This window comes from Balaenoptera acutorostrata, chromosome 14 (assembly GCF_949987535.1).
Source record: "Balaenoptera acutorostrata chromosome 14, mBalAcu1.1, whole genome shotgun sequence".
NCBI classification, from domain to species: Eukaryota; Metazoa; Chordata; class Mammalia; order Artiodactyla; family Balaenopteridae; genus Balaenoptera; species Balaenoptera acutorostrata.
The window spans coordinates 35,094,211-35,121,672 of NC_080077.1; the positions used below are offsets into that span (position 1 = coordinate 35,094,211).

General features: G+C 35.2%; 1 protein-coding gene across 5 annotated transcripts in view; it reads left to right on the forward strand.

Moving 5' to 3' along the window:
• The window catches only part of PTPRK (protein tyrosine phosphatase receptor type K), a 562,741-nt gene that overhangs the window by 338,752 nt on the left and 196,527 nt on the right, over window positions 1–27,462 (forward strand). For all 5 annotated transcript variants that reach the window (XM_057527724.1, XM_007190825.2, XM_057527725.1 and 2 more), the window contains exon 7: window positions 6,785–7,078. In XM_057527724.1, the coding sequence (XP_057383707.1) occupies window positions 6,785–7,078 (294 nt within the window). The remainder of the gene's footprint in view (window positions 1–6,784; window positions 7,079–27,462) is intronic.

Consider the following 27,462-nt stretch of genomic DNA (forward strand, 5'->3'; position numbering starts at 1 on the left):
TCCATTGAGCTATATTTCTGTTTTTGTGCTAGTAACATACTGTCTTGATGACTGTAGCTTTGTAGTATAATCTGAAGTCCGGGAGCCTGATTCCTCCAGCTCCGTTTTTGTTTCTCAAGATCGCTTTGGCTGTTCGGGGTCTTTTGTGTTTCCACACAAATTGTAAAATTTTTTGTTCTAATTCTGTGAAAAATGCCAGTGGTAGTTTGCTAGGGATTGCATTGAATCTGTAGATGACTTTGGGTAGTAGAGTCATTTTCACAATGTTGATTCTTCCAATCCAAGAACATGGTATATCTCTCCATCTATTTGTATCATCTTTGATTTCTTTCATCAGTGTCCTATAATTTTCTGCATACAGGTCTTTTGTCTCCTTAGGTAGGTTTATTCCTAGATATTTTATTCTTTTTGTTGCAATGGTAAATGGGAGTGTTTTCTTAATTTCACTTTCAGATTTTTCATCATTAATGTATAGGAATGCAAGAGATTTCTGTGCATTAATTTTGTATCCTGCTACTTTACCAAATTCATTGATTAGCTCTAGTAGTTTTCTGGTAGCATCTTCAGGATTCTCTATGTATAGTATCATGTCATCTGCAAACAGTGACAGCTTTACTTCTTCTTTTCCGATTTGGATTCCTTTAATTTCTTTTTCTCTTCTGATTGCTGTGGCTAAAACTTCCAAAACTATGTTGAATAATAGTGGTGAAAGTGGGCAACCTTGTCTTGTTCCTGATCTCACTGGAAATGGTTTCAGTTTTTCACCATTGAGGACGATGTTAGCTGTGCGTTTCTCATCTATGGCCTTTATTATGTTGAGGTAAGTTTCCTCTGTGCCTACTTTCTGGAGGGTTTTTATCATAAATGGGTGTTGAAGTTTGTCGAAAGCTTTCTCTGCATCTACTGAGATGATCATATGGTTTTTATCCTTCAGGTTGTTAATATGGTGTATCACATTGAATGATTTGTGTATATTGAAGACTCCTTGCATTTCTGGGATAAACCCCACTTAATCATGGTGTATGATCCTTTTCATGTGCTGTTGGCTTCTGTTTGCTAGTATTTTGTTGAGGATTTTTGCATCTATGTTCATCAGTGATATTGGCCTGTAGCTTTCTTTCTTTGTGACATCTTTGTCTGGTTTTGGTATCAGGGTGATGGTGGCCTCGTAGAATGAGGTTGGGAGTGTTCCTCCCTCTGCTATATTTTGAAAGAGTTTGAGGAGGATAGGTGTTAGCTCTTCTCTAAATGTTTGATAGAATTCACCTGTGAAGCCATCTGGTCCTGGGGTGTTGTTTGTTGGAAGATTTTTCATCACAGTTTCAATTTCATTACTTGTGCTTTGTCTGTTCATATTTTCTATTTCTTCCTGGTTCAGTCTTGGAAGGTTGTGCTTTCCTAAGAATTTGTCCAATTCTTCCAGGTTGTCCATTTTATTGGCATATAGTTGCTTGTAGTAATCTCTCATGATCCTTTGTATTTCTGCAGTGTCAGTTGTTACTTATCCTTTTTCATTTCTAATTCTATTGACTTGAGTCTTCTCCCTTTTTTTCTTGATGAGTCTGGCTAGTGGTTTATCAATTTTCTTTATCTTCTCAAATAACCAGCTCTTAGTTTTATTGATCTTTGCTGTTGTTTCCTTCATTTCTTTTTCATTTATTTCTGATCTGATCTTTATGATTTCTTTCCTTCTGCTAACTTTGGGGTTTTTTGTTCTTCTTTCCCTTACTGCTTTAGGTGTAAGGTTAGGTTGTTTATTTGAGATGTTTCTTGTTTCTTAAGGTAGGATTGTATTGCTATAAACTTCCCTCTTAGAACTGCTTTTGCTGTGTCCCATAGGTTTTGGGTCATCTTGTTTTCATTGTCATTTGTTTCTAGGTATTTTTTGATTTCCTCTTTGATTTCTTCAGTGATCTCTTGGTTATTAAGTAGTGTACTGTTTAGCCTCCACGTGTATGTATTTTTTACAGATTTTTTCCTGTAATTGATATCTAGTCTCATAGTGTTGTGGTTGGAAAAGAAACTTGATACGACTTCAATTTTCTTAAATTTACCAAGGCTTGATTTGTGACCCAAGATATGATCTATCCTGGAGAATGTTCCATGAGCACTTGAGAAGAAAGTGTATTCTGTTGTTTTTGGATGGAATGTCCCATAAATATCAATTAAGTCCATCTTGTTTAATGTATCATTTAAAGCTTGTGTTTCCTTATATGTTTTCATTTTGGGTGATTTGTCCACTGGTGAAAGTGGGGTGTTAAAGTCCCCTACTATGATTGTATTACTGTCGATTTCCCCTTTTATGGCTATTAGCATTTGCCTTATGTATTGAGGTAGCTCCTATGTTGGGTGCATAAATATTTACAATTGTTATATCTTCCTCTTGGATTGATCCCTTGATCATTAGGTACTGTCCTTCTTTGTCTCTTGTAATAGTCTTTGTCTTAAAGTCTATTTTGTCTGATATGAGAATTGCTACTCCAGCTCTCTTTTGATTTCCATTTGCATGGAATATCTTTTTCCATCCCCTCACTTTCAGTCTGTATGTGTCCCTAGATCTGAAGTGGGTCTCTTGTAGATAGCATATATATGGGTCTTGTTTTTGTATCCATTCAGCCAGTCTGTGTCTTTTGGTTGGAGCATTTAATCCATTTACATTTAAGGTAATTATCAATATGTATGTTCCTATTACCATTTTCTTAATTGTTTTGGGTTTGTTATTGTAGGTCTTTTCCTTCTCTTGTTTTACCTGCCTAGAGAAGTTCCTTTAGCATTTGTTGTAAAGCTGGTTTGGTGGTGCTGAACTCTCTTAGTTTTTGCTTGTCTGTAATGGTTTTAATTTCTCCGTCAAATCTGAATGATATCCTTGCTGGGTAGAGTAATCTTGGTTGTAGGTTTTTCCCTTTCATCAATTCAAATATGTCCTGCCACTCCCTTCTGGCTTGCAGAGTTTCTGCTGAAAGATCAGCTGTTAACCTTATGGGGATTCCCTTTTATGCTATTTGTTGCTTTTCTCTCGCTGCTTTTAATATTTGTTCTGTGTATTTAATTTTTGATAGTTTGATTACTATGTGTCTTGTTGTGTTTCTCCTTGGATTTATCCTGTATGGGACTCTCTGAACTTCCTAGAGTTGATTGACTATTTGCTTTCCCATATTGGGGAAGTTTTCAGCTATAATCTCTTCAAATATTTTCTCAGTCCCTTTCTTATTCTTTTCTTCTTCTGGGACCCCTATAATTCGAATGTTGGTGGGTTTAATGTTGTCCCAGAGGGCTCTGAGACTGTCCTCAATTCTTTTCATTCTTTTTTCTCTATTCTGCTCTGCAGTACTTATTTCCACTATTTTACCTTCCAGGTCACTTATCAGTTCTTCTGCCTCAGTTATTCTGCTATTGATCCCTTCTAGAGAATTTTTAATTTCATTTATTGTGTTGGTCATCACTGTTTGTTTGCTCTTTAGTTCTTCTAGGTCCTTGTTAAACGTTTCTTCTGTTTTCTCTATTCTATTTCCAAGATTTTGGATCATCTTTACTACCATTATTCTGAATTCTTTTTCGGAATAGGCAGACTTTTTCAAAATAGGTAGACTGCCTATTTCCTCTTCATTTGTTTGGTCTGGTGGGTTTTTACCCTGGTCCTTCATCTGCTGTGTGATTCTCTGTCTTCTCATTTTGCTTAACTTACTATGTTTGGGGTCTCCTTATTGCAGGCTGCAGGTTCATAGTTCCCGTTGTTTTTGGTGTCTGCCCCCAGTGGCTAAGGTTGTTTCAGTGGATTGTGTAGGCTTCCTGGTGGAGGGGACTAGTGCCTGTTCTGGTGGATGAGGCTGGATCTTGTCTTCCTGGTGGCCAGGTCCGTGTCCGGTGGTGTGTTTTGGTGTGACTGTGGCCTTATTATGATTTTAGGCAGCCTCTCTGCTAATGGGTGGTGTTGTGTTCCTGTCTTGCTAGTTGTTTGGCATAGTGTGTCCAGCAGTGTGGCTTGCTGGTTGTTGAGTGGAGCTGGGTCTTGGCATTGAAACGGAGATCTCTGGGAGATTTTCACTGTTTGATATTACGTGGACCTGGGAGGTCTCTTTTGGACCAATGTCCTGAACTTGGCTCTCCCACCTCAGAGGCAGAGCCCTGATGCCTGGCTGGAGCACCAAGAGCTTGTCATCCACATGGCTCAGAAAAAAAGTGAGAAAAGAAAGAAAGAAAGAAGAAGATAGAATAAAATAAAATAAAATAAAGTTATTAAAATAAAAAGTAATTATTAAAAAAAAATTGTTTTAAGTAATAAAAAAAAAAAGAAAAAGAAAGAAGAGAGCAAGAAACCAAAAAACAAATCCACCACTGATAACTGGCGCTAAGACCTATACTAAAAGAAACCCCAAAAAACAAAAACGGACAGACAGAACCCTAGAACAAATGGTAAAAGCAAAGCTATACAAACAGAATCACTCACAGAAGCATACACATGTACACTCACAAAAAGAGAAAAAGGGAAAAATATATATATATTTTTGCTCCCAAAGTCCACTTCAATTTGGGATGATTCGTTGTCTGTTCAGGTATTCCACAGATGCAGGGTACATAAGTTGATTGTGGAGATTTAATCCACTGCTCCTGAGGCTGCTGGGAGAAATTTCCCTTTCTCCTCTTTGTTAGCACAGCTCCAGGGGTTCAGCTTTTGATTTGGACCCGCCTCTGCGTGTAGGTCGCCTGAGGGCATTTGTTCTTCGCTCAGACAGGACGGGGTTAAAGGAGCAGCTGATTCGGTGGCTCTGGCTCACTCAGGCCGGGGCGGGGGGAGGGAGGGGTACGGAGGCAGGGCAAGCCTGCGCGCGCAGCAGAGGCCGGCGTGACGTTGCAGCAGCCTGAGGCGTGCCGTGTGTTCTCCAAGGTAAGTTGTCCCTGGATCACGGGACCCTGGCAGTGGCGGGCTGCACAGGCTCCTGGGAGGGGCGGTGTGGATAGTGACTTGTGCTTGCACACAGGCTTCTTGGTGTCGGCAGCAGCAGCCTTAGCGTCTCATGCCCGTCTCTGGGGTCTGCGCTGATAGCCGCGGCTCACGCCCGTCGCTGCATCTCCTTTAAGCGGCGCTCTGAATCCCCTCTCCTCGCGCACCACGAAACAAAGAGGCAAGAAAATGTCTTGCCTTTTCCGCAGCTCCAAACTTTTTCCCAGACTCCTTCCTGGCTAGCTGTGGCGCACTAGCCCCCTTCCGGCTGTGTTCACGCAGGCAACCCCAGTCCTCTCCCTGGGATCCGACCTCCGAAGCCCGAGCCTCAGCTCCCAGCCCCCACCCACCCCGGCGGGTGAGCAGACAAGCCTCTCGGGCTGGTGAGTGCTGGTCAGCACCGATCCTCTGTGCGGGAATCTCTCCGCTTTGCCCTCCGCACCCTTGTTGCTGCGCTCTCCTCCGTGGCTCCGAAGCTTCCCCCCTCTGCCACCGGCAGTCTCTGCCCGTGAAGGGGCTTCCTAGTGTGTGGAGACCTTTCCTCCTTCACAGCTCCCTCCCACTGGCGCAGGTCCCGTCCCTATTCTTTTGTCTCTGTTTTTTCTTTTTTCTTTTGCCCTACCCAGGTACGTGGGGAGTTTCTTGCCTTTTGGGAGGTCTGAGGTCTTCTGCCAGCGTTCAGTATGTGTTCTGTAGGAGTTGTTCCACATGTAGATGTATTTCTGATGTATTTGTGGGGAGGAAGGTGATCTCCGCGTCTTACTCTTCCGCCATCTTGAAGCTCCTCCCATTTAATAGTATTTCTTCATATAATTTACTTTAACTCTTTTTTTAAATACCTTTAAAAGAATTTAGGGGCAGTTATCACTTTTTATAGATTAACACTTTCCTTTAAAGTCTTTTGGCCTCACCAATAAGTGTTCTTCCAGAGATTCAAAGAAGATCCCACCTGATAGCAATGTACTAATTAGAGGCCATATGGACAGAGCTAGAGCTATGGGGTCCATAAAATTCAGTATCAAATTTTACCTCATTGTTGTTAAGGGAAAAAATGCTCTAATTCATTATTTCCATAAGTTCAAACATTGGTATAATGTTTCCCAAAGTTTCTTTCAAGCAAAGTATCTAAGCTATTTAAAATTAAATTACAGTGTACCTTTGACATTTGAGTTTAATACTTGATGCATTGCCTTATCACATGCTACTCCCAAAGGCCAGTGATACAGAGTGATTTGTGATTTTCCTCCGTGTAAATTTCAGTTTCCTACACTGAGAGGTGGATGTATGGAAACAAGTCAGCACCGGGCATCAGCCCCTGAGTTCAGCTTTGCTTTGCCTTCTTTTCATTTCATCTGCAGGAAGTCTGCCGAAGTAAAAAGAAAAAAAAAAAAACCCAGCAAAAACAAAAACAATACTTGGGCATATTTCATGAACGAAATGAGTTATAGCAGTATTCATTAATTTGGAGATTTGTAAATGTCTTAGTACGCCAAGAATGTCAAAGATCAACTGTACTGTGTTTAGTAGCTAATCAGAGCTATCCATCTCTAAATATTTTCTCTTTATTTCCCTTGGTTACCGTGTCTTTACAAATTTGTCTCCTGGAGAGGTATGTTTTTAATAAAAGAAAACTTGTGGTAAAAGGGTCATATTCCATCTGTGAAAGTATTTGCTCTTTAAAAGTACAGTTTCCAGACCACTCATTCCCAATTTTAAGTATTTATTATAAACTCCTAAATAAATTATTCCTTAAGCCTTTAGACTTAAAGAGATATTACTATATCTATGTACTATAGTCTTTCGGATTTTTAACTAATGAAATTGCACATTTGTCTCTCCTAGAACCACCAAGACCCATTGCTCCTCCCCAGCTGCTTGGCGTTGGGCCTACATATTTGCTGATTCAGCTAAATGCCAATTCCATCATTGGCGATGGTCCCATCATTCTGAAAGAAGTGGAGTACAGAATGACATCAGGATCGTGGACAGAAACCCATGCAGTCAATGCTCCAACTTATAAATTATGGCATTTGGATCCAGATACTGAATATGAGATCCGTGTTCTACTTACAAGACCTGGTGAAGGCGGGACAGGGCTTCCAGGACCTCCACTAATCACCAGAACCAAATGTGCAGGTAAGACTGAAGAGCTGGCCACTCTGCCAGTGAAGGAATCTAGCATAAGACATATAATATTCATACAATATTAAAAGTACTAATTATTTGGTACATGATTAGTCACACTATTCTAAGACTTCCAGTTGTAACCTTAAGTATGTCATAAATTTGACTGATTTAAGGGCAGTGTGAGTGTTTCTCTTTTATTTTTCAGTAGTATTATGAATCCACAGTCTTTTCTTTCATGGTAATTTTGCTCGGCTTGCTTGTATTTAGTCCAAAATCTCTGATTGATGCAGGTGAATGTATTATATAGAGAGAAAACCTTTGCAGTTCAAGCAAATGTTGAATACCTTTCTACTATGTGGAAATTGTCTTCCTCGATAATTTTGTTATGGTCAGTGCAGAGGCCATATCTGATAATACACATAAGAAAAGTTACTCTGAGCCAATCCTCAGTAAGATAACCCTTCAATTCAGAAAATCCTGTTGTTGAGGATTAATGCAGCAGCTTGGCACCCAGCTGTAAAATACAGAGGCTTTCCTTATGTTTAAGCCTTGTATTGCCCTCCTAATGCCTGAAACAGAGTGGTGAAAATAATAGCACATGGAGAAAACACAAAGAAAGAATAAAAACTGAAATAAAAAGTAATATAAAAGCATACATCCTAGTTCCTTATTGTACAATTGTTATAATGAGAGAAAATGTTAGCTATTTATTAGAAGCCCCTGAAAAGTTGGTCTAAGTTATTAGAGTATATTTTTAGTGCACTGTTTATTTTATTATTGAAAATAGTTTAATTTTTTAGTTCAGTGAAAGAGACATTTTTTATCCATCAAGCATTATGTTGAAACACCTGCAAAGTTAGTACCTGGGTCTATGCATCTTGAACATTTATAGATTTAGGTTCTGAATATTGAGAACTAAGACCATGAGGATCTATGAAAATGTAAATGCCTGTAAAATGTCTTTTATTTCTTTAACATCTGTTTAGCAGTTACAGTATTCTGAGGCTACCCGCAAAGAGTACTGATCTAAGATCAAAGCAAAATCCATGCAATTACCTAATGTACTGTCATCCGTAAATATTTTTTATTCTGGCTCAATTTTATATGTTAATATTTATATATTAATTGTGAATATTAATATATTTCATATATTAATATTGAAAAATGCTCACCAATAGGAAGCTTAACTGCTCCATCATTAGTCTCAGATGTAGACAATAGAGAGTCTAGTAATTTGCTGATTGGTGTCATACATTTATCCTGTGGTTGAAAAATAGCTTAACCTCAAAAACACTGGGTAAGTCTCCATGGCTCAGCCTAAATCACACAATTTGCTTTTCAAATTTGTTGTACAGCTAAGTCTTTTCATTCTAGATAATGTGACAAATTATTATTATTGTAGTAGATGAACTTCCTGAGGGGAAAAACAATTTAACTCTACAACCTCAACTAGTCAGAGAAATAATTTAAAAAGGAGACAATATGGAAACTGAGAAGTAGCTCACTCTTCCAAATTTAATATCCAGTGCTAACATAAAAAGATGAATAATGATGTCCATTTTACTGAAGATATTGCCTACACATATTTTCTGATAAAATTACCTTTTTCTGCCTATATTTAATCCTTATAAGGTATATACAAATTAAAATAATAAGTGTTAATTTACTATTCCAGAGATCTTCCTTGTGACTTTTTGTGCCCTAACTTCTTTCTTTTAAATATCTCATCTGCCTTCTTATTTTTTTATTTCATCAAAATAGATCCTTAAAAATTCACAGTACCACACAATGTGTTGTTAATATAATGTAATTTTTTAACTTAGGAATTATTTGAAATCGGCCATTGGTGTGAGGGCCAATGGAGATGGCAAATAAATGAAACTGTGGGGTTTTTTTTAATATATCTTTATTAGAGTATAATTGCTTTACAATGTTGTATTAGTTTCTGTTGTACAACAAAATGAATCAGCTATAAGTATACATATATCCCCATATCTCCTCCCTCTTGAGCCTCTCTCCCATCCTCCCTATCCCACCCCTCTAGGTCGTCACAAAGCATCCAGCTGATCTCCCTGTGCTGTGGAACAGCTTCCCACTAGCCATCCATTTTACATTTGGTAGTGTATATATGTCAATGCTACTCTCTCACTTCATCCCAGTTTCCCCTTCCCCCCTGTGTCCTCAAGTCCATTCTCTACTCTGCATCTCTATTCCTGCCCTGCCACTAGGTTTATCAGTACTGTTTTTTTAGATTCCATATATGTACATTAGCATATGGCATTTCTTTTTCTATTTCTGACTTACTTCACTCTGTATGAATAACTCAATTTTGCTCCTTTTTATGGCTGAGTAATGTTCCATTGTGTATATGTGCCACATCTTCTTTATCCATAGCAAGATCTTTTTTGACCCACCTCCTAGAGTAATGGAAATAAAATACAAAATAAACAAGTGGGACCTAATGAAACTTAAAAGTTTATGCACAGCAAAGGAAACCATAAACTAGATGAAAAGACAACCCTCAGAATGGGAGAAAATATTTGCAAACGAAGCAACTGACAAAAGATTAATCTCCAAAATATACAAGCAGCTCATGCAACTCAATATAAAAAAAACAAACAACCCAGTCCAAAAATGGGCAGAAGACCTAAATAGACATTTCTTCAAAGAAGACATACAGATTGCCAACGAACACATGAAAGGATGCTCAACATCACTAATCATTAGAGAAATGCAGATCAAAACCACAGTGAGGTATCACCTCACACCAGTCAGAATGGCCATAATCAAAAAATCTACACACAATAAATGCTGGAGAGGGTGTGGAGAAAAGGGAACCCTCGTGCACTGTTGGTGGGAATGTAAATTGATACAGCCACTATGGAGAACAGTATGGAGGTTCCTTAAAAAACTAAAAATAGAACTACCATATGACCCAGCAATCCCACTACTGGGCATATACCCTGAGAAAACCATAATTCAAAAAGGCACATGCACCCCAATGTTCATTGCAGCACTGTTTACAATTGCCAGGACATGGAAGCAACCTAAATGTCCATCGACAGATGAATGGATAATGAAATTGTGTTTTAAGGCTAGTTATGCTGTATTAAGTGGATGAAAACAACATGTTGATGAGCACTGATTTATCCCTATTGAATACTTATGTTCAGAATGCATATTGAGCTGCAGTAAGTAAAAATAGAACTGTAAAGTGCTTTGAGGTATTTTACTTTGAGAATAACCTTATCTGTATGAGAGGGGATAGAGTAAAAATAACTTACACTCATAGCTGCTTTCAAATTTATAAATGTCTTACATTTTGAAATAATACTGGTCTTTTTTTCTGATATGTTATTTGAGAAACATTTAAGTTGTGGGCTCTGTGGCATAAAATGATATCAAGCTCACTCATCTGTAGTTTTACTTCCAACTGTAAAAAGTTCTTTTTTAAACTATCTTTCACATGTGGTAAGTCTTTGTCACATATCTCTATTAATTTATTAATGTCCTCATAAGATGTGTTTGATGCAGGTTTTATGGTTAAAAAAAAAAAGCGCTTATAGACTAGATTTCCAGGTACGTTGTAGATTGGAGAGAAACTGGTAACTGTTTTATAGGAGTGTCTACTAATCTTGCTCTATTATTAGAAAGAGAGGGAAAGCTTATGCAATTATATATTCTATTAATTTTTAAATAATCCTGAAAAGCAGAAGTTGGATATAATTGATAAACATTGCATGTCTAAATACAGAGTCAGTAAAGGTTAAATTTATGATGTCCATCCACTTCTCTTCAAGGTTCCTTTCCCCAAGTTTAAGATCCCTCAGACCCTACCAGCACCAGCATCATCACTAGACTCAGCCTGGTGTTTTATAACAACAAAATAGAACACAACTTACACTATGATATTATCTGATATTTAGTACAAAAATTCTTCATAGTCTGGGGAAATGATCCCTTTAAGACACCAAACATAACTTTTGGAGAAGTTCCCATCTAATTCTATTAAATTGTGCAAACTTTGAATACTGGTTCTATAAACCATTCCATTTTAACAAATATTAGGAGAATGTCATGTTGTAGGGTAGTGTTTTACCATTAATATCATCTGGTTGAGTAAATATTCATTGTTTTGAAATAGCTATTTTAATGCATTCTACATGTTAGACCACCAAGAAACCTTTTAAGATAAGTATAAAATTTTTTAGCTGTATGTATGTGTCTGATATCAATTTCACATGAATTTCTTATAGGTAACAAAGGGATGATGATTGCTTTCAGTCTCTCAGAAATTCTTATTTTGGTGTATCACAGAGGAACAATTTTTGACTACTAGGGACCTATCAAAGAGTAAATTAGTTAGTTTTTAGTATCTTAAAAACTCCATTTTAATGTAGTTAAGCCTTTGAAATTTTACTTCTGGCAATAGTAAACTTTTTCTTTCTTGGCAGAGATCTGTCAATAAATAATTTTACAGCAAGTTAATGAAATGGTTTTATTTATGTATTGAGTATATTTTGTATTTTAAATGCAGGTGTAGATTTTCATAATTCAGTATTAATTGGTACTGCTTTATAATTATTTGGATATTATTATCCCAATTTTGCAGCTGGTGAATCTAAGATTCAGGAAAAACAAAATAAAAAACAGTGATTTGTCTAACCTCAGCCAACTGGGCAACTGGGGCTCACACCCATTTTCTGGAACTTGAAAAGCCTGAATTTTTTCCCCTCTTTCTTCTACTATAGGCGATCTTCCCCCCCACCCCCCCCCCCCTTTCAGAAGAGTGTAGCCTGAGTAAATGAAAGTATGACGTCTGGGAGGGATGTACATTTTAAAAAATTGAATCTTCATGGCTGAATTATTCCTTGAGAAAACATAGCTTAATGTTTGCAACTTCAATTTTATTGAAAGCACAATTGATTAGTGTGCTTAACACTCAAGTGTACACTCTTAGATATTTTAAACAGTTAAAGAAGTGTAAAAAATGTTTTACACTATCCTTTTCTGAAAATGTCCTACCTAGTTGCCAAAGCTGTGTCTTTGTTTTATTTCTGAAGTACATTAAAATCATTTGGTAAGTGCAATTACCTGCTTCAGGGTTACTCAAGTTAGGAGAGGTGGTAATTACAGCCTCTGGTGGCTGTAGCCACCTACACTTGCCTCATGCTTCTCTATGTGCCTGAAGGGTATGATTACTTAGTTGTTAGCTTACAGCCTGACCCATGTTATTGTTCACATAATGCTTTTTCAGGCATTTTATACATTTTTAAAAAGGTATAAATGTGACATTGTCTTAAGTGGGAAGTAATTCAAAAACTCCATTGAACAGTCAAAGAAAGCATACTTGTTTCTTCAGTGTGTCTGTTTCCTCTGGATATACCATCTGGTACAGAAGCTAAGAAAATACAGTTTTCTCTTTCTCTTATTAAATGGAAATGAAATATGCCATCATCAGAAATTGTCTCCATTGCTTGCTTTGGCAATTGCATGTTAAAATTGCTCTTTTAAATTGCCTTCTGCTTCTGGGTAACCCATTGTGGCACTGCTTTATGATTAACTGACATTTTAACAGCATCTCCTTCATGGGGAAAGTCAAGAGTTCAGGGTGTCCAGAACGTAGTATATTTACACAGTTGGGAAAGCTACTCTCTACTCTTACATTGAAGTCCAGTGCTCTTGGCAATTGTCATTGAAAAATGTAGATCTATGAAGCAGTGAAAAAGAGAGTGTCTTATTTTAAACGTAAACATTTACTAAAACTGAATTTTTTTTCTCTCCTAAGTCCAAAATGGAAGGAAACAAAACAAAACAATACTCAGGCATACACCAGAAACCACAGAGTAAGGAATTAAATTTTGGCCTTTTGGCTATAGTATCATCAGCAAAGTGGAACCATATATTGATTTTTATTGTAGTCTAAGATAGTTATCAATCACAAAGACTATTTATCATTGAAACTCAGCCTTGCAGTTAAACAAAAAACAAAATAAACAGCTCTGTAAGGATTGGTATGGTTTAACAGTGTAAGGTTGCCGTATGGTTTGATTTCAGTTGAAGGCTTATATCAGTGCTTGTTTTAAAATTTTTTTGAAATTTATTAATATGATTTTTACATGGCTTCTTTATTGTTTTTGAGCAAAAATTTTAAAAGGCAATGCTATTATTATTGAAGTCAAAAAAACTAAATATAAAAAGCCATAAGAAAAGTAATGGAAAACAACAGTTCTTCAATTTTCTTAAAAATCTAAAAGAGTAAAAAACCCTCTTATAGATTTTTTTTCTTTTTTAGTGAGTAATAACCTGATTTTGTTTTTCAGATTCTGTAGGGAATATTTCAGTTTGGAAAACATTTATCTATTCAGAGAAATTTTATTGGCTTTGTTGTTTGTTAACAGCACTGGGTTAAGTACTAGGTCTTCAAAGTTATACAAGCAGTGCCTTGCACTGAAGTTCCTAGTAGTCATGAGGGACAGCCCTATAAACAAAGAGTAAAATGCAAAGTGAAAACACTGAAGCTCTTCCTGTTTTTCAAGAAAGTGTTTCCGAGAAGCTGTCACCAGGAAAGGATGGCTTTTAAACTGGATCTTAAAAATTGACTATGAGTTTTTAAGGCAGAAAGAACAGAAAATAGAATAAAAAACAGAGGGAACCATATGCATATCCCAGTTGTTAACATTGCTGATATTTTTTGGATTATGAAAATAGATGGAGCATTGGCTGACTCTGGGCTGTGGTAGAACAGAAGCTGCAGGTGGGATGTGGCCAGGGCTAATGTAGCCCAGGCTGCTATCCTGTTATTTTTAAGAAGCAGATTGACATTACTGGATTTGCTTTTAGAAAGGTCATCTCTCTGTGGAAGAGGAGTTAGAGCTAAGGAAAGACTGGGAGCAGAAAGACCATGAAAACATGCTTATAATCAAAATATGCTGTCTATTATCTTCACTATAGCATGTCTCTCTTACTGTAGATCAGAAATAGGAAATATATAAATTCCTGGAAATATTGTCATTTCTAATAATCAAGAAAGTTCCTTTCATTAAAGGGATTTTAAAGATATTTTATAGGTGATCTAACTTACTTTATTGTTTGATTTACTTTTCTTTTTCAAATATGTGGGTCAACCAGTGTCCTTAATGCACATGCAAAATCCATGGTATAATACGTTATTGTAGAGGAGAAAATTATGAAGGATTGGAGAGAAATTCAAGAGCTACTGTGTATTTGATGGGATATTTATTCATTTCATAAATTTTATTGAGGTCGGAGTTGCATACATTGCCATGCTGAGGACTGTAGAAGATACAACATTAGTAGGACAGGCTTCCTACTCTTCAGGAACTGACAGTCTAGTGTTAGAAACCATAATACCAATAAAAACATAGTAAGTTATATAATAAAAATACGAAGCACTTTGGAACTCCAGAGATGAGAAGGTAATTTCTGACCCCAAAACCATTTTTCTCAAGCAATATGTTTGAAAACAATATCAACCGTTCTTTCCTGAACACAGCTAGATTAACACTTGTTAGCCTTATCCCTAATTCCTTAACTGTGAAATAATGTATAAAACAATGTGCAGCCGGTAGTCACCATAAGGATGATTTGCCTTCTCTTTTTCCTTTCTTCTAACACATAGGGAAACTATATGCAAAAATGGAGGCATTAAATTGAAAATATAACTCACATCCTAATTTTTTAAAAAATTTTTAAAAGATTTATTATTTATTTATTTTATTTATTTATTTTTTGGCTGCATCGGGTCTTAGTTGCAACATGCAGGATCTTTGTTGAGGCATGTGGGATCTTTTTCGTTCGGCGCGCGGTCCGCTGGGGTTTCTTTCTAGTTGCAGTGCGCCGGCTTCTCTCTAGTTGTGCTGTGCGGGTTTTCTCTTCTCTAGTTGTGGCACGCAGGCTCCAGGGCGCGTGGGCTCTGTAGTTGTGGCACACGGGCTTTGTTGCTCCGCGGCATGTGGGATCCCAGTTCCCCCACCAGGGATCGAACCTGCGTCCCCTGCATTGTAAGGCGGATTCTTTACCACTGGTCCACCAGGGAAGTCCCTCACATCCTAATTTAAATTATCAAAGTAATTTGTGTGGTTGCTTTTGAATTCTCTGGGGCCCATAGATTATAGCAATGTTATTCTAAATTTCAATGGAGAGAGAGATTAATTTATAATATAAGCAACTTCTGTTAACTGTGCTAGTGATCTATAATGCTAGGAACCCCAGTATAAGAGTCATGAAAGTTGAACAAATATGAAATCCTCTTTCCCACTGCCCCTTTTGTTTTTTGCCTCAGGCATGGGATGTACTGTTAACCATACGTACAGTTTATGGCATGTTTTCTAATAGCTGTGTAACTAATTAAATAGAGTTGGGCTGCTTTCAGCTTAAAATTGTCTTCTTTTGACTTATTTGGTTGCTAGAAAGCATTTGGTAACCAGTAAAAAATGACACTTTTAATTTATCCACAGTACTTTACTACATGCTGAGTCTGTTAACAGTATCATTAAGTGCTCTTTTTATTGGCTTCATTTGTTTTTATTGAATTTTGCATATGCAATAAAGCTGACAGGTGAAAATGATTTGAATAACAGCATCAGTTCCATTAAATATCCTGGCTATCCCCTCTGGTCCTAGGCTTTTATTTGATATTAGGAAGTAGAAATAGTAGCAAAATAATATCTTAATAATGTCTTAAGTGATAATAACATAAGAATATCTGAAGAAGAAAACGACATGGGTAGAATTAAGAAGCTATGGGTCAAGATATCAAACACTAAGGGATGTGTTCTGTATGAAGGATGGGCTCAAGTGACTTAGCCTGTGAACTTCAGACCTCTTCAATGGTGCCATTTTGGTTACACTGGTACACAGACTTGTCCTTGATTTTCTTCCTTTTTACCCAGAGAACCTACCTTTGTCTTCAATTGTCATTGCCTGTTTACTTCCTTATTTGAATTATAATTTATTTTCTTTGCTTTGGAATAAAAAGCAAAATTCTTAAAGTCAGGCTTTGGCAAAAAAAAAAAATTGCAGTCACATTTTCTTGGGCAGGGTTTGGTGGGGGAGGAGTACAGCTTATTATTTTTGGAACTCACTTATTTAGAACCATTCTAGTTATAGTTAGTATTTTTGAAGAGTGTTGGTCATTCTGTATGATTTCTTGAATGGAAAAAATTACTTTATAAAGATGTATCTCGTTATTTTCATAATTTAACTTTACTCTTAAAATCTGAGGATGTGATCATCATCTGAGAATTTCATTTTTTGATCTTCACTGTCTTCCTATAAGATACGGCCTTATTATAGCTAATAATTGCTGTAAGGATGACTTTTCCATCCTTTTTCCTTTCCACCAACCTGTATATAAACTACAGAGGAGAAAAAAGCATATTTGAAGGAAAAATAATGAGTGGATTCTAATCTTGAGTATTGTAAGTTACGTTACGCTTTGTGAACCCAACAAAAAATGAACTTCAAAGGGCAGAAATTCATGCGTTCATGTCACCCTAAGCAAGATACGTGCAAATTCAGCTGTCACTACATATGATATGGCCTAGAAATCATTGAGTGATGTCCATTTTAATTGTCTTGGCCAAATAATATGGGTGAAGTTTGAGTTAAAATAACTCATCTTTCATTTTCTGGCTTTGTTACTATTTCCTACCTCAATGTAGTACTTCGTAATAAAAATATAATCATTAAAAAAGTTTATTTTTACGTGTTACTGTATTTTTAAGCGGATACTGTTAAAATATATGAACATCATATTTTTTGTACTGTTACATGTGAATCTATAATACTTTATTGTCAAAATACCTTTGTTTTAACATATTATATATACATATATATATAATAGGATCCCCTTTTAACAGTAATTATAGAAGGAAAGTGAAATAATTTCTCTGCCAGTTATTAGGCATTTCTTAAGTCAAGAGCACCATATACATAGGATGCTCGCTCAAAATTTATGGTAACATTTATTGGAAATCATAATATATTGCTTTGCTAGACCTTTTTCTTCTCTAAGATATATCTTACAGGTGAATAGTGGAATGTATATGTAGTTTTGAAATATAAATGGCAGTATTCTTTGCCAAGTTTGTTTAGATACTTCATTAATTTTTTTTAACTCTTTTTTTGCCATCCAGTAAATTATAACAATAAAAGAAGTTTAAGAACATGTTTTAGAGGTTTAATTTCTCCAATACTGAACAATATAATCTTAAGCTGTCGCTCATTTTATGATGGCATTTTAAAGCTTTTGGGAAAAAATGTAACAAGGTAACTTAAAAACAAATTGGTATATTGATGAATTTGTGATTTTGGACTGATATGTTGGAGCTCACTCTAGTAGTTTAAGAACTGCAATATGAAGATAACAATAGCTGTTCCTTCACCTTGCATTATCATGAAACGTGATGATGCTGTAGAGCATGAAGCTTTGTTTTCTTAAAACACAATTTACATACATCAGATTATTAACATAGACTTTCTGATGGGTTGGGCCAGCAGTTCTGTTGTCCTTGATTTAGTCAATGAATTTTGAACTCCTACCAGCACTATGGTAGAGCTGGGCAAAAAGTGAAGAGATGACAACTTTTCTCATTTATCTTGTTTTTAAAAGTAAAATTAACAGGTAACTTAGTTAACTTCTAACAAGTGACAGAATGTGGAAACTGACTCATTCTATTTAATTTTACTTAAATGGGTTATTTTCCTCTGTATTTCCAACTCACATAAAGTACATCAGTAGAATACAGAACTCTGCTTATTTTTGAAAGCAACAGGGAGAAAAATTTTTCTCTGAGTCGTCCTTCCAGCTGGCTCAGATAATCCTTTAATTTCTGCCTCCTCTTTATTTCTGGCTTACTGTCCATCAATGGGAACACGCATTTTTGTAAGGCTATGAACCAGTTACTTTCACAGCAGGTCAGCTCATTGTATTAAATTAATATTTGATTTTCTTAGCTTAAGTGAACCAGTTTAGGTTTCCCTTTAAAACTTTTGCAATCAGTTTTAACAATTTGGATACCGCCTTAAAAATTATATAACTGAGGAATACTGAAAAGCAGAATTATTGTTCCAGAGTTCCCTTTTGTGTTTCTCCATTCTCTCTTCTGGTGAATTCTGCATCATAGGTATATGTGTGCACTGTGCATGTGTCTGCGCTCTAAAATAACCAGCTTTGCTCTGCTTAGGAGGAGAAAATGTGCTAGGGGAGCACTAACTATCCCTAAGCTTAATTTTTTTGGAGGTGCCTTACTGGAAGTCCCAGATTTCGTAAAGACTTCATTAGAATACATACACCCAAATAGTTTTTATAAATTATCCATAACAAAGCATTACACTAAATTTCACAAATAGAATTTTTTTAAAAGCATTTTCAACACTACAGTGTTTATGCAACTATTGTCATTTTTGTCAATGCAGTATTATTTTTCTCCATGCCCATGCTTTTTTCTTTAAGATGTAAGTATAAGATATATACAAGTTTACATTCTGCTTATTTTACTTGCTGTGATATTAACTCATTTCCCATGTTCCTACAGGACCTTCTAACCATCATCTTTAGTGATTGCTTAATATTCTATTGGATATATGTGCTAGAATATATTTAACCAGTCTAATAAAAGTTTAGGCTAACTCCAATGATTGGCTATTGTGAATGTTGCAGTGAGGATTATGCACTTGTCCTTTTTCTACGTGGCTGAAAAGTACTTGACACATACTCTTCAGCTACTCTGTAAGTACTGTATTAGTACACTTTAATGGACCAGCAAGGGCATGCATTCAGTCATGCAGTTTTAGCACAAGAAAGTACTTTATAATTAATCAAGTCCATGTCCCCCATTCATAACTATTCTGCACAGAGACTCAGTTAGTGAGGTGATCTGATCAATATCTTACAGATATTTGATGAGAAAACCAAAAGTATTATTCAGATTCCACTTTTTTTTGTTGTTTTTAAACATTCATGTGACTCCCTTTTTTAAAAAAAATATTTTTTTTAATTTTTATTTTTGGCTGTGTTGGGTCTTCGTTGCTGCTCACAGGCTTTCTCTAGTTGCAGCGAGGGGGGCTACTCTTCGTTGTGGTGCACGGGCTTCTCATTGCAGTGGCTTTTCTTGTTGCGGAGCACGGGCTCTGGGCGCACGGGCTCAGTAGTTGTGGCACGCAGGCTCTAGAGCGCAGGCTCAGTAGTTGCGCACGGGCTTACTTGCTCCGGGGCATGTGGGATCTTCCCAGACCAGGGCTCGAACCCGTGTCCCGTGCATTGGCAGGTGGATTCTTAACCACTGCGCCACCAGGGAAGTCCCACAGATTGCATTTTCTTGTTTTCTTTTACGTGAGTGTGTCCTACGTGCCAGATAGTGCCTTAAGTGCTGGGTATTCTAAAACAAAGACTCTGCTCTGCAGCCACTCAAAATCTGGGGAATCATGATCATAGTAATTACCATGTATTGAGTACTTACTATGCACCAGGCACTAGTGTAAACTCTCAGATTCAAATCCAGGCTGCCTGATTGCATATCTTTGCTGAGCTGCCCAGAGAGTTTAGCAGATAGGTATATAGGTAAATAATTAGACCAATAAGTGGCATAATAGATGTGCTTTCAGGATTTATGGAAGCACAAAGGAGCCTTGAAGTAGGAGTAGAATTTTATGAAGCAGCAGATCATGAGCAATTATGAGCTGAGATTTGTGAGTCAGTAAAATCTAGATTAAAAGCTGGCTCTAATATTTACTACTGGGCAAGTAAGAATCTCTCTAATGTTTCATATTGTCATCTGTAAAATTATGATCAATAATTGTACCTGCCCAACTTGCTGTTTGTGAGATAATCAGTCACGTGCTAAAGCTGAGAACTGATTGTTAAATTTTCAGGAATTCTGCCAGCCAGTTTTAAAATCATTATTAAAGAATAAATCATACAAACTTACAATTATATTTTAAACAAAAGTAATACATACTCAAAGGTTCCTAACTATTTTAATATAGTGAACTATTATCTATGTTCTTGAGACTATCTATGTCTATTTTATCTGTATGTTGGAGATATGACACATGAACGCTTATCTCTTCCAGTTCTGTCTTGGGAAGCTTAAAACTGTAGTGGGAATCTTAGAGCATGGAGATTGGCAAATGCTGCAAATCAGGACTTTTTTCCCTCACCACCTCCTCTGTTTTCTGGAGAGCCAAAACCATGTTGAAAGTGCTAAACATTTTCCAGCACACCACTAGAGATAATGCATGCAAAACGCTTACTTAGCGCAGAAACAACCCGCAGTAAATATTAGCCATTTCTACATAACAAGCCATTGCACTAAAAACAACTTTTCTCCGATATTTAAAAAAATTACTAACATGCAGAATATCTGAAAGAATTATGCATTGAACACCACTACAATTTTCCTTTTGTTGTACTTCCTATATCACATATCTATCCATCTTTCCAACTTTTTATTCGTCTATCAGTACATCTTAACTTTTTAACATTATTTTTTAATACATTAGAATATTTTGTTCAAGGGAGTGATTTTTAAAAAATAGTTAAAGAATAAGTAGTTTGAATATTTTTACTGAAATGTTTAGAATGGTTTGGTTTTTAGAAATATTTCTCTAGTGGTTGTTGGGAAAAGGATTGAAAGGAGAGTTCAGGAGATTTAGAAGGCTTCTAATATCAGTCTAGGCAAAAAATGGATCAGTGCTTGAACTGAAGCAGTGCAGATAAGGATTCCAATGCTGAGGCAGAGATGAAAGAGATTTGAGAGTTGCAATCAGTAGAATTTTGTGACACATTGGAAGGAATTCTGGCTTGGAAAAGTAAGGTATAGTGACAGGTTTTAACTTGAAGGGGTAAAACATTGGGAAAGTGTTGGAAGGGAGATTGCTATGTTTAGTTTTAGAGATGAGATATTGGGTAGGCAGTTATATTCATGGATCTACAGTTCAATAGAGAGGGTAGAGAGCAGGATATACAGATTTGGGCGTCATCACCATTTCATTCGTGATGTTGGAGTCATAGGTATGCTTTTCTTGAATTAGAAATTCAAGTAAATTTTGTTCAACCACATTTAAAAAAAATTTGGGGGGGGGTTGAATTATATTTTATACGTTAATATCTTTTTGCATGAACTATTCAGATTACTGAAACTGTTAAATGTTTTCATGTAGAACCAACTTAAAAAAATACAGTGGCTGTTTTTTATTTACAAATGCATTAAACTTGATCATTATATACTTTAAAAAGACTGATTAGTTTGTCGAATTATGACATCCGTAGTTACATTTTAAGTGTTCCCCATAATGGGTAGCTCAGAGCATTATGCTAAAGGCAGAATCAAAATGTGGTTTAGTTTTGGTTTTCACCAGCTGATCCTAGGTGAACTTGCCCTCTGTTGAGTGCATTTCTGTCTTCTTTCCCATTTGCTCTCTGACCTCCTTTGGTACCTCATCTCAAAGATTCATGGTGTTCTTATGCAGAATGCATGCCTTTCAGGAACTCCACACCATGACAGAGAGGGTCATGAGCACGTGTAGGAGGGATTAACAGCAGCAGGGGCTTGGTCATTCTTTGGGATGCTAGTATGCGACAAACAGTTGTGTTTGCACTGATATCCTAATAGAACTTTGAGTTATAACAACTTATTTTTTCAGTTTTGTATCAAATTCTACACTTGAGTGCTTTGAAAATGAACTAAAATAATCATTGTGATTCTTTATACCCTCAAACCAGAAGCCTCTGTAGGACAAATTTAAATAACTAGACTTTCCAAGGATTTTCACCAGAGCAAATGAAATGAAGTACCTATTTCAGTGAATAGCAGAAAATACGTGTTTCTTTGTCAGATTTTAGTGGAATGTTCTTGTAGTCTAAAAAGTAGGTCGGCAAGACTGAGATTGTATTGTAAAACAGCAGTACAAATATCTTCTTAAGGAAATGACTCTACAGTTACCTATTATTAAAAAAACCAGAAATTTTAGTGATTTATTCCTTAAACTATTCCTTAGTCTTTGAGTATAATGCTAATTATATGGACTAGGTTAATTGGATTTCTACTTTTTTTAGCTGATCACTTCTCTCAGTTACAATATTTTATAATTGTAATTTTGTAAATAATCAGTAAGCCCTTTTTAAAGCTCTGTTTATTCTAATCATTTAGTTGTGTACAATTTCAATGAAAGGATTCTCAAAATATATTCTAAAGTTGGTTAATCCATTCTTTTATTATCTTTTAAGATGAGTTGGTATGACCTCTATTATGAAATTGACTCCAAGAGAAAGTGTCAAAGTTGGAAATGTATTAAGCTCCTGGAAATATATTTTGACAGAAACATGTATACATATATTTGTAACAGTAAAGTTAAAATTGGGTAATATTACTATTATTTTAAATTTAAAATCATGAATTGATCTGATGCAGAAATCTTCAGGAGTTAGAAATATTCTTTTAAAAAAAATAAGAGGGTATAATCACAGCCTTTTAATATACCTGTCATCAAAAGTCTGAATAATAGAGAAATGAACATGGACCTGCATGCAGCAGAAGAGTAGAGCAGAGATGCTCCCATATTACAAACAGTACACAATATTTTAATTTTCATGGGACTAGTAAACCATTTATTATATTATGGTTTTTAGCAATGAATAGTGCATATGTCTTCAGTTAAAAATATATCCTTGGCTTGGACAGGTGGTATTTAAGAAGTTTGGAGTGAGAAATGGTTTGGCAGTGTAACAAGGCATGTTAAAGTGCCTACCTTGAAAGGAAAGAAAAAGAGATAGACATTTCCCATTACTACCTGCTGTTAAGGCGCTCACATTATCCCTAAACAACCTCATGCTTGTGGCAATAATCATGCACTGTCGTTTTCTGTACTAATATGAAAGGGCAATTCAATCTTTTTGACAAATACTGCAGCACTTATGGCTTGGCAAATTTTCATCACACAAACCCAGTTGATACATATATAGGTTGTGACACTCTGGCTGAAATGACTTTGGATTAACTGTATCGAGGAAAGTAAAATTTTATTTAAGGTGTTATTTTTCTTCCATTTTCCTTTTCTTCTCTTCCCACCCCAGCCTACCCTCACTCTTGCCCTGAGTTCAAATTCATCCTACTTCCTTGTTCCTTTATAAGCTATATCATTATATCCAGAAAATGTCTTACAGTGAAACTGAAGGAAGCTTTCCATGTATGTTTGTAATTTGCTTCTTTGTTTATATTTTCTCAATTGTGTATGCACATCTATGTCCACATGCACCAATGTACAGTCTAAGGGATTCACAAAATTTTTGCTTTCTTACTGGGGCTCTTTTCTCTAAAAAGACCTATTGTATAGTTTTTATAACCGTAGCCTCTTAGAGTCATTCATAGTCTCTGAGTTGGTGTGAAGTATGAACAAAAAAACAAAGCCTTTTTGCTTTGATGATGTTATAGTTAACAAGTTTTGTACTCCTAAAATGTCCTTTGCAATCATGCCTGGTTTGGAAGTAGTTGTTTTACTTTTTTTCTTCTTTAGTTGCTACATCTTCTTAGTTGGTATATCTCTCGTGGAGAGGAAATGAAAGGTTTATTACATTATTACTTTAAAAGATGACACATGAATTCTTTGCTGACTCCCAAAGTGGCACTCCTGAGAAAGAGGTCATTTCTCTGGTAACTTAATATGCCAGGTAAGATTTGCTTGTATTTTAAATAAAGTTACTGAGTTAGGAAATATTACCTTTAGAAAATGCAGACTAAAATCAATAGTTTTTCTAAACTCCCAAACAAGATTGCAAAGGAATTATTCATGTCTTTAGCCTCTTTATCATTCTTTCTCAGTGAAGTACCCTATGTTGAGTAAAAGCATAACAAGAATAACAAGTAGAAAAATTTTATATATGATTTTTAATTTAGAAATTAATGATTACAGTCTTTTTTCCATAGCGAATAGCAAATGTAATAAACTTTTTGGGAAAAATGTTTGGTATAGTTTTTAATTTAAACTTGTACCTTTAAGATTGATTTCATTTGATAGAGTGCTTGCCATCAAACACGATATTAATGAAATCTTTACTATTAAAATTGGATTGTTTTTTCCTGGCTCTGTACATATTCTGCCATTTTGCTTTTCTCACCAACCAAGTTGTAATAGTATTTTGTATTGTGGTGAGGTTTGAACATATACTTATTTATAAGGCACAGTACAGGCTTTGTCTCAGGTTAAACACTGCAATGATTCCAAAGAAGTTTTTTTTTTGTTATCATTGTTGATTAATTTTGGAAATTTGTATATTTTAATCCTGAAGTGGCTAGTTGTTGATTGATGGTATTGATAACCTAAGTGAACTTAAGTAACAGAAAACATAATACCAGTGTTGATTTTACAGGATATAAAACATTATTCAAATAGTCTTTATTTTATTATTTATATATTTACATACAATTATATGTGCTATTTACATCCTTCTTAATTTCAAGAACAATTTGAGATGGTTTACTAGAACATACAAGATTGAACAGAAGAAAAGGAATTGATAAGTAACTTGGGAGAAAAAGGGACACTAGGGGAAAAAAACAGATAGATTTAGGGGGTAATAAGAGTAAACAAACATTTATGTCATCGAATCTGGTGTTATTAGGGAGACCATAGATTTGGTTCTGAGTTTATTAGTAGTAAAAGCAAAATCTGTGTCAGTTAATAACTATGATATTGTTTATAATAAAAAGCTAATGTTTCAATCACTTACAGCATTCTAAGAAATGTGCTCAGTATTTGTCACGTAATTATGTTATTTAGTTATTGCAATGCCCCACAAAGTGGTGATTTGTTCAATTTTACGTATGCCAGAGAGGAATCTCAAAGAAGTTAAGAGTTTTGTCCCAGGTCATACAGCTATTAACTGGTTGAGCTCGGATGTGAATTTGGATACTTCTGACTCCAAGATCCGTAGTCTTATCCACAGAAGTCATAGTTTTCATAAGATAAATAAGTCAGTTTCTTCAGGAAAATATGCCTTGTCTTAATTCTGAGCCTAAGATTAAAAAAAAAATTTTCTCTGGAGCTCAGCCTTGGTTTAAGGATAAAATGGAGCCTCTCTAGAGGACTGTCTGTAATGCATATCCTTCAGGCAATCCTTTTGAGTATCTCTTTCCTCTTGTTGCTACCAAATTATTTTGTCTTGAGGCTATGAACAAATTGATTTTCTAAAAGCTAGTCTCCTATGAACAGTTAATATTAAAGCCACAGGAAAACTTGCTGGTCAGAATTTTAGTATCTTTTTCCTAATCAAGATCTAGAAAAAATACTCATATAATTGATACCTAATCTAGAAATTCATCTATCACACAGAATTTTGATAAATATCCAATGCTATATTACATAGTTTTAAACCATTTTTACATATCTGTTTGCTTTTCTATCATCTTTTACCTATCGAACTATAATTGTTCTATTTTATAAACTTTTACAAAGATGATAAATTAGGTTTTAGTTTCATTAATTTTTAATAAATCCTTGAATATTCATTCATAGTACCACATGAACTTTATAATAAACTTTATTACTTATTTTACTAAGGTAGAGGTATTTTTGAAAGTTTGTCTTAGTGAAGGCAATGCAAAAAAATTTTAAAATATCCTCATTAGTGGTTACAAAAATCTTGATTATTTTACTTACCTAGTTGTGTGTAGGTTTTGGGTCTGCTTTGTATTACTTTATGTATGTAGATATTTTAAAAATAAGGTTCGTATTTCCTAATTGTTTTTAGTGCCCGTGAAGTCAGTTTGATTTTTCTATTGCATTCCTAATCATAGTTTTAAAGGTTGAAATCAAGTGTACAAGAAAAGAAAACAAAATCGCCTAAATGTTCTATCATGCAGGAAAAAAAAATTGGATCATTAACTTTTGGTGAATTTCATTTCATGCATCACTTTCTATGTGCATGTGTGTGTATGTATGCATATGTGTGTAAAGAGGAAAAAGAGAGAGGAAAGGGTTAATGGTTGGATAAAATAACTTGTAAAATGTATTCCATATGCACTAGTTCTTAGCAATAAATATTTAATTAATTTTTATATAATAAAATAGGAAACTAGGTAAAACTAAAATAATGACCATCAGCTAGGTAAAATTCTCCCATCACAAGTGTTTCTTTCCATTCTTTCTTTGGTTCCTTCCTTCATAGAAGTTTTATTCAATGCAACGCACCAAAAATTCCTGGGTGATTTTATAGCAATTCTAAACATAAACTTGCACACATAAAATTTATAGGATATCCATGAAAACATGTAGAATTGCATCTGTGAGATTTGTATGAAGGAGTGTTATGTTTGTTATAATATGGGAAAACAAATCTAGTCAATGAGGTCAAGTATGTTTTAAAGATCACACGAGGTAGGAAAATAGATCGTAATAAATATTAAAGGGTCAAAATCATTATTTTTTGAAATTCAGTATTTATTTTGGATGGTAACTCTTGACTTTTTGCTATAAACATGAATATCCTAATTCACTACCACTAATTATTAATTAATAACGTATTAGAAATATTGTTATTTTACATTGTGATGTTATGTAACATTTGTATTTCATTTTGTAGCCATAATTCTTATTGCTTTTTCACACTACTTCCACATTTAAGTGCTTGTAACCAGTCATTTTACCATGATTTATCTACTCCTTTGTTTTTCGTTTGATATATCCCTTTTGACTGGAATTTTCCCAATAGATTGTTTTGGAGAATGTGGTGTTTTGAAGGTATTTTTTAAAATGTATTAAATGTATGAACAAATATATCAAATAACCTTTTCTCTTAGTTGTAAGTTTTGATAATTATCCATGTAGAACCATATCAGTCCAGTTTATTAGTTTGTGGCTGAAAAATTATTCCACTCTGTGACTTGTCATTTAGTACCATTCCTCTGTAGATGGTCATTTACATTATTTCCAGGTTTTTTTCAATTATAAACAATGCTGTAATGAACATTTTTGTGTATGTCGTCTTCTAGAATATACAAGTTTTCCTATGGTATATAACTAAAATTGGAATGGTAATGTCATATGATATATCCATATTCACTTTTACTAGAAATTGTCAAATTGCATTCCAAAGTCTTATATTTGTTAATACTTTGACCGGCAATTATTAGAGTTCCAACTTCTGTACTTCTTCTCTAGTATTTGATATCGTCAGACTTTAACTTTTGGCACCCTGAGTGTAAAACTGAAATTTGTTTTTTTAATTTATATTTACATATTTTAATTATTTACCTAATTAACCCAAGCTTGAACATCTTCTTACTTGATCATTTGGATTTCCTTCTTCGTGAATTGTGGCAACTTAATTTTCATCTCCTTTTGTTTTATAGCCCCTTCTTTGAACTTTAATT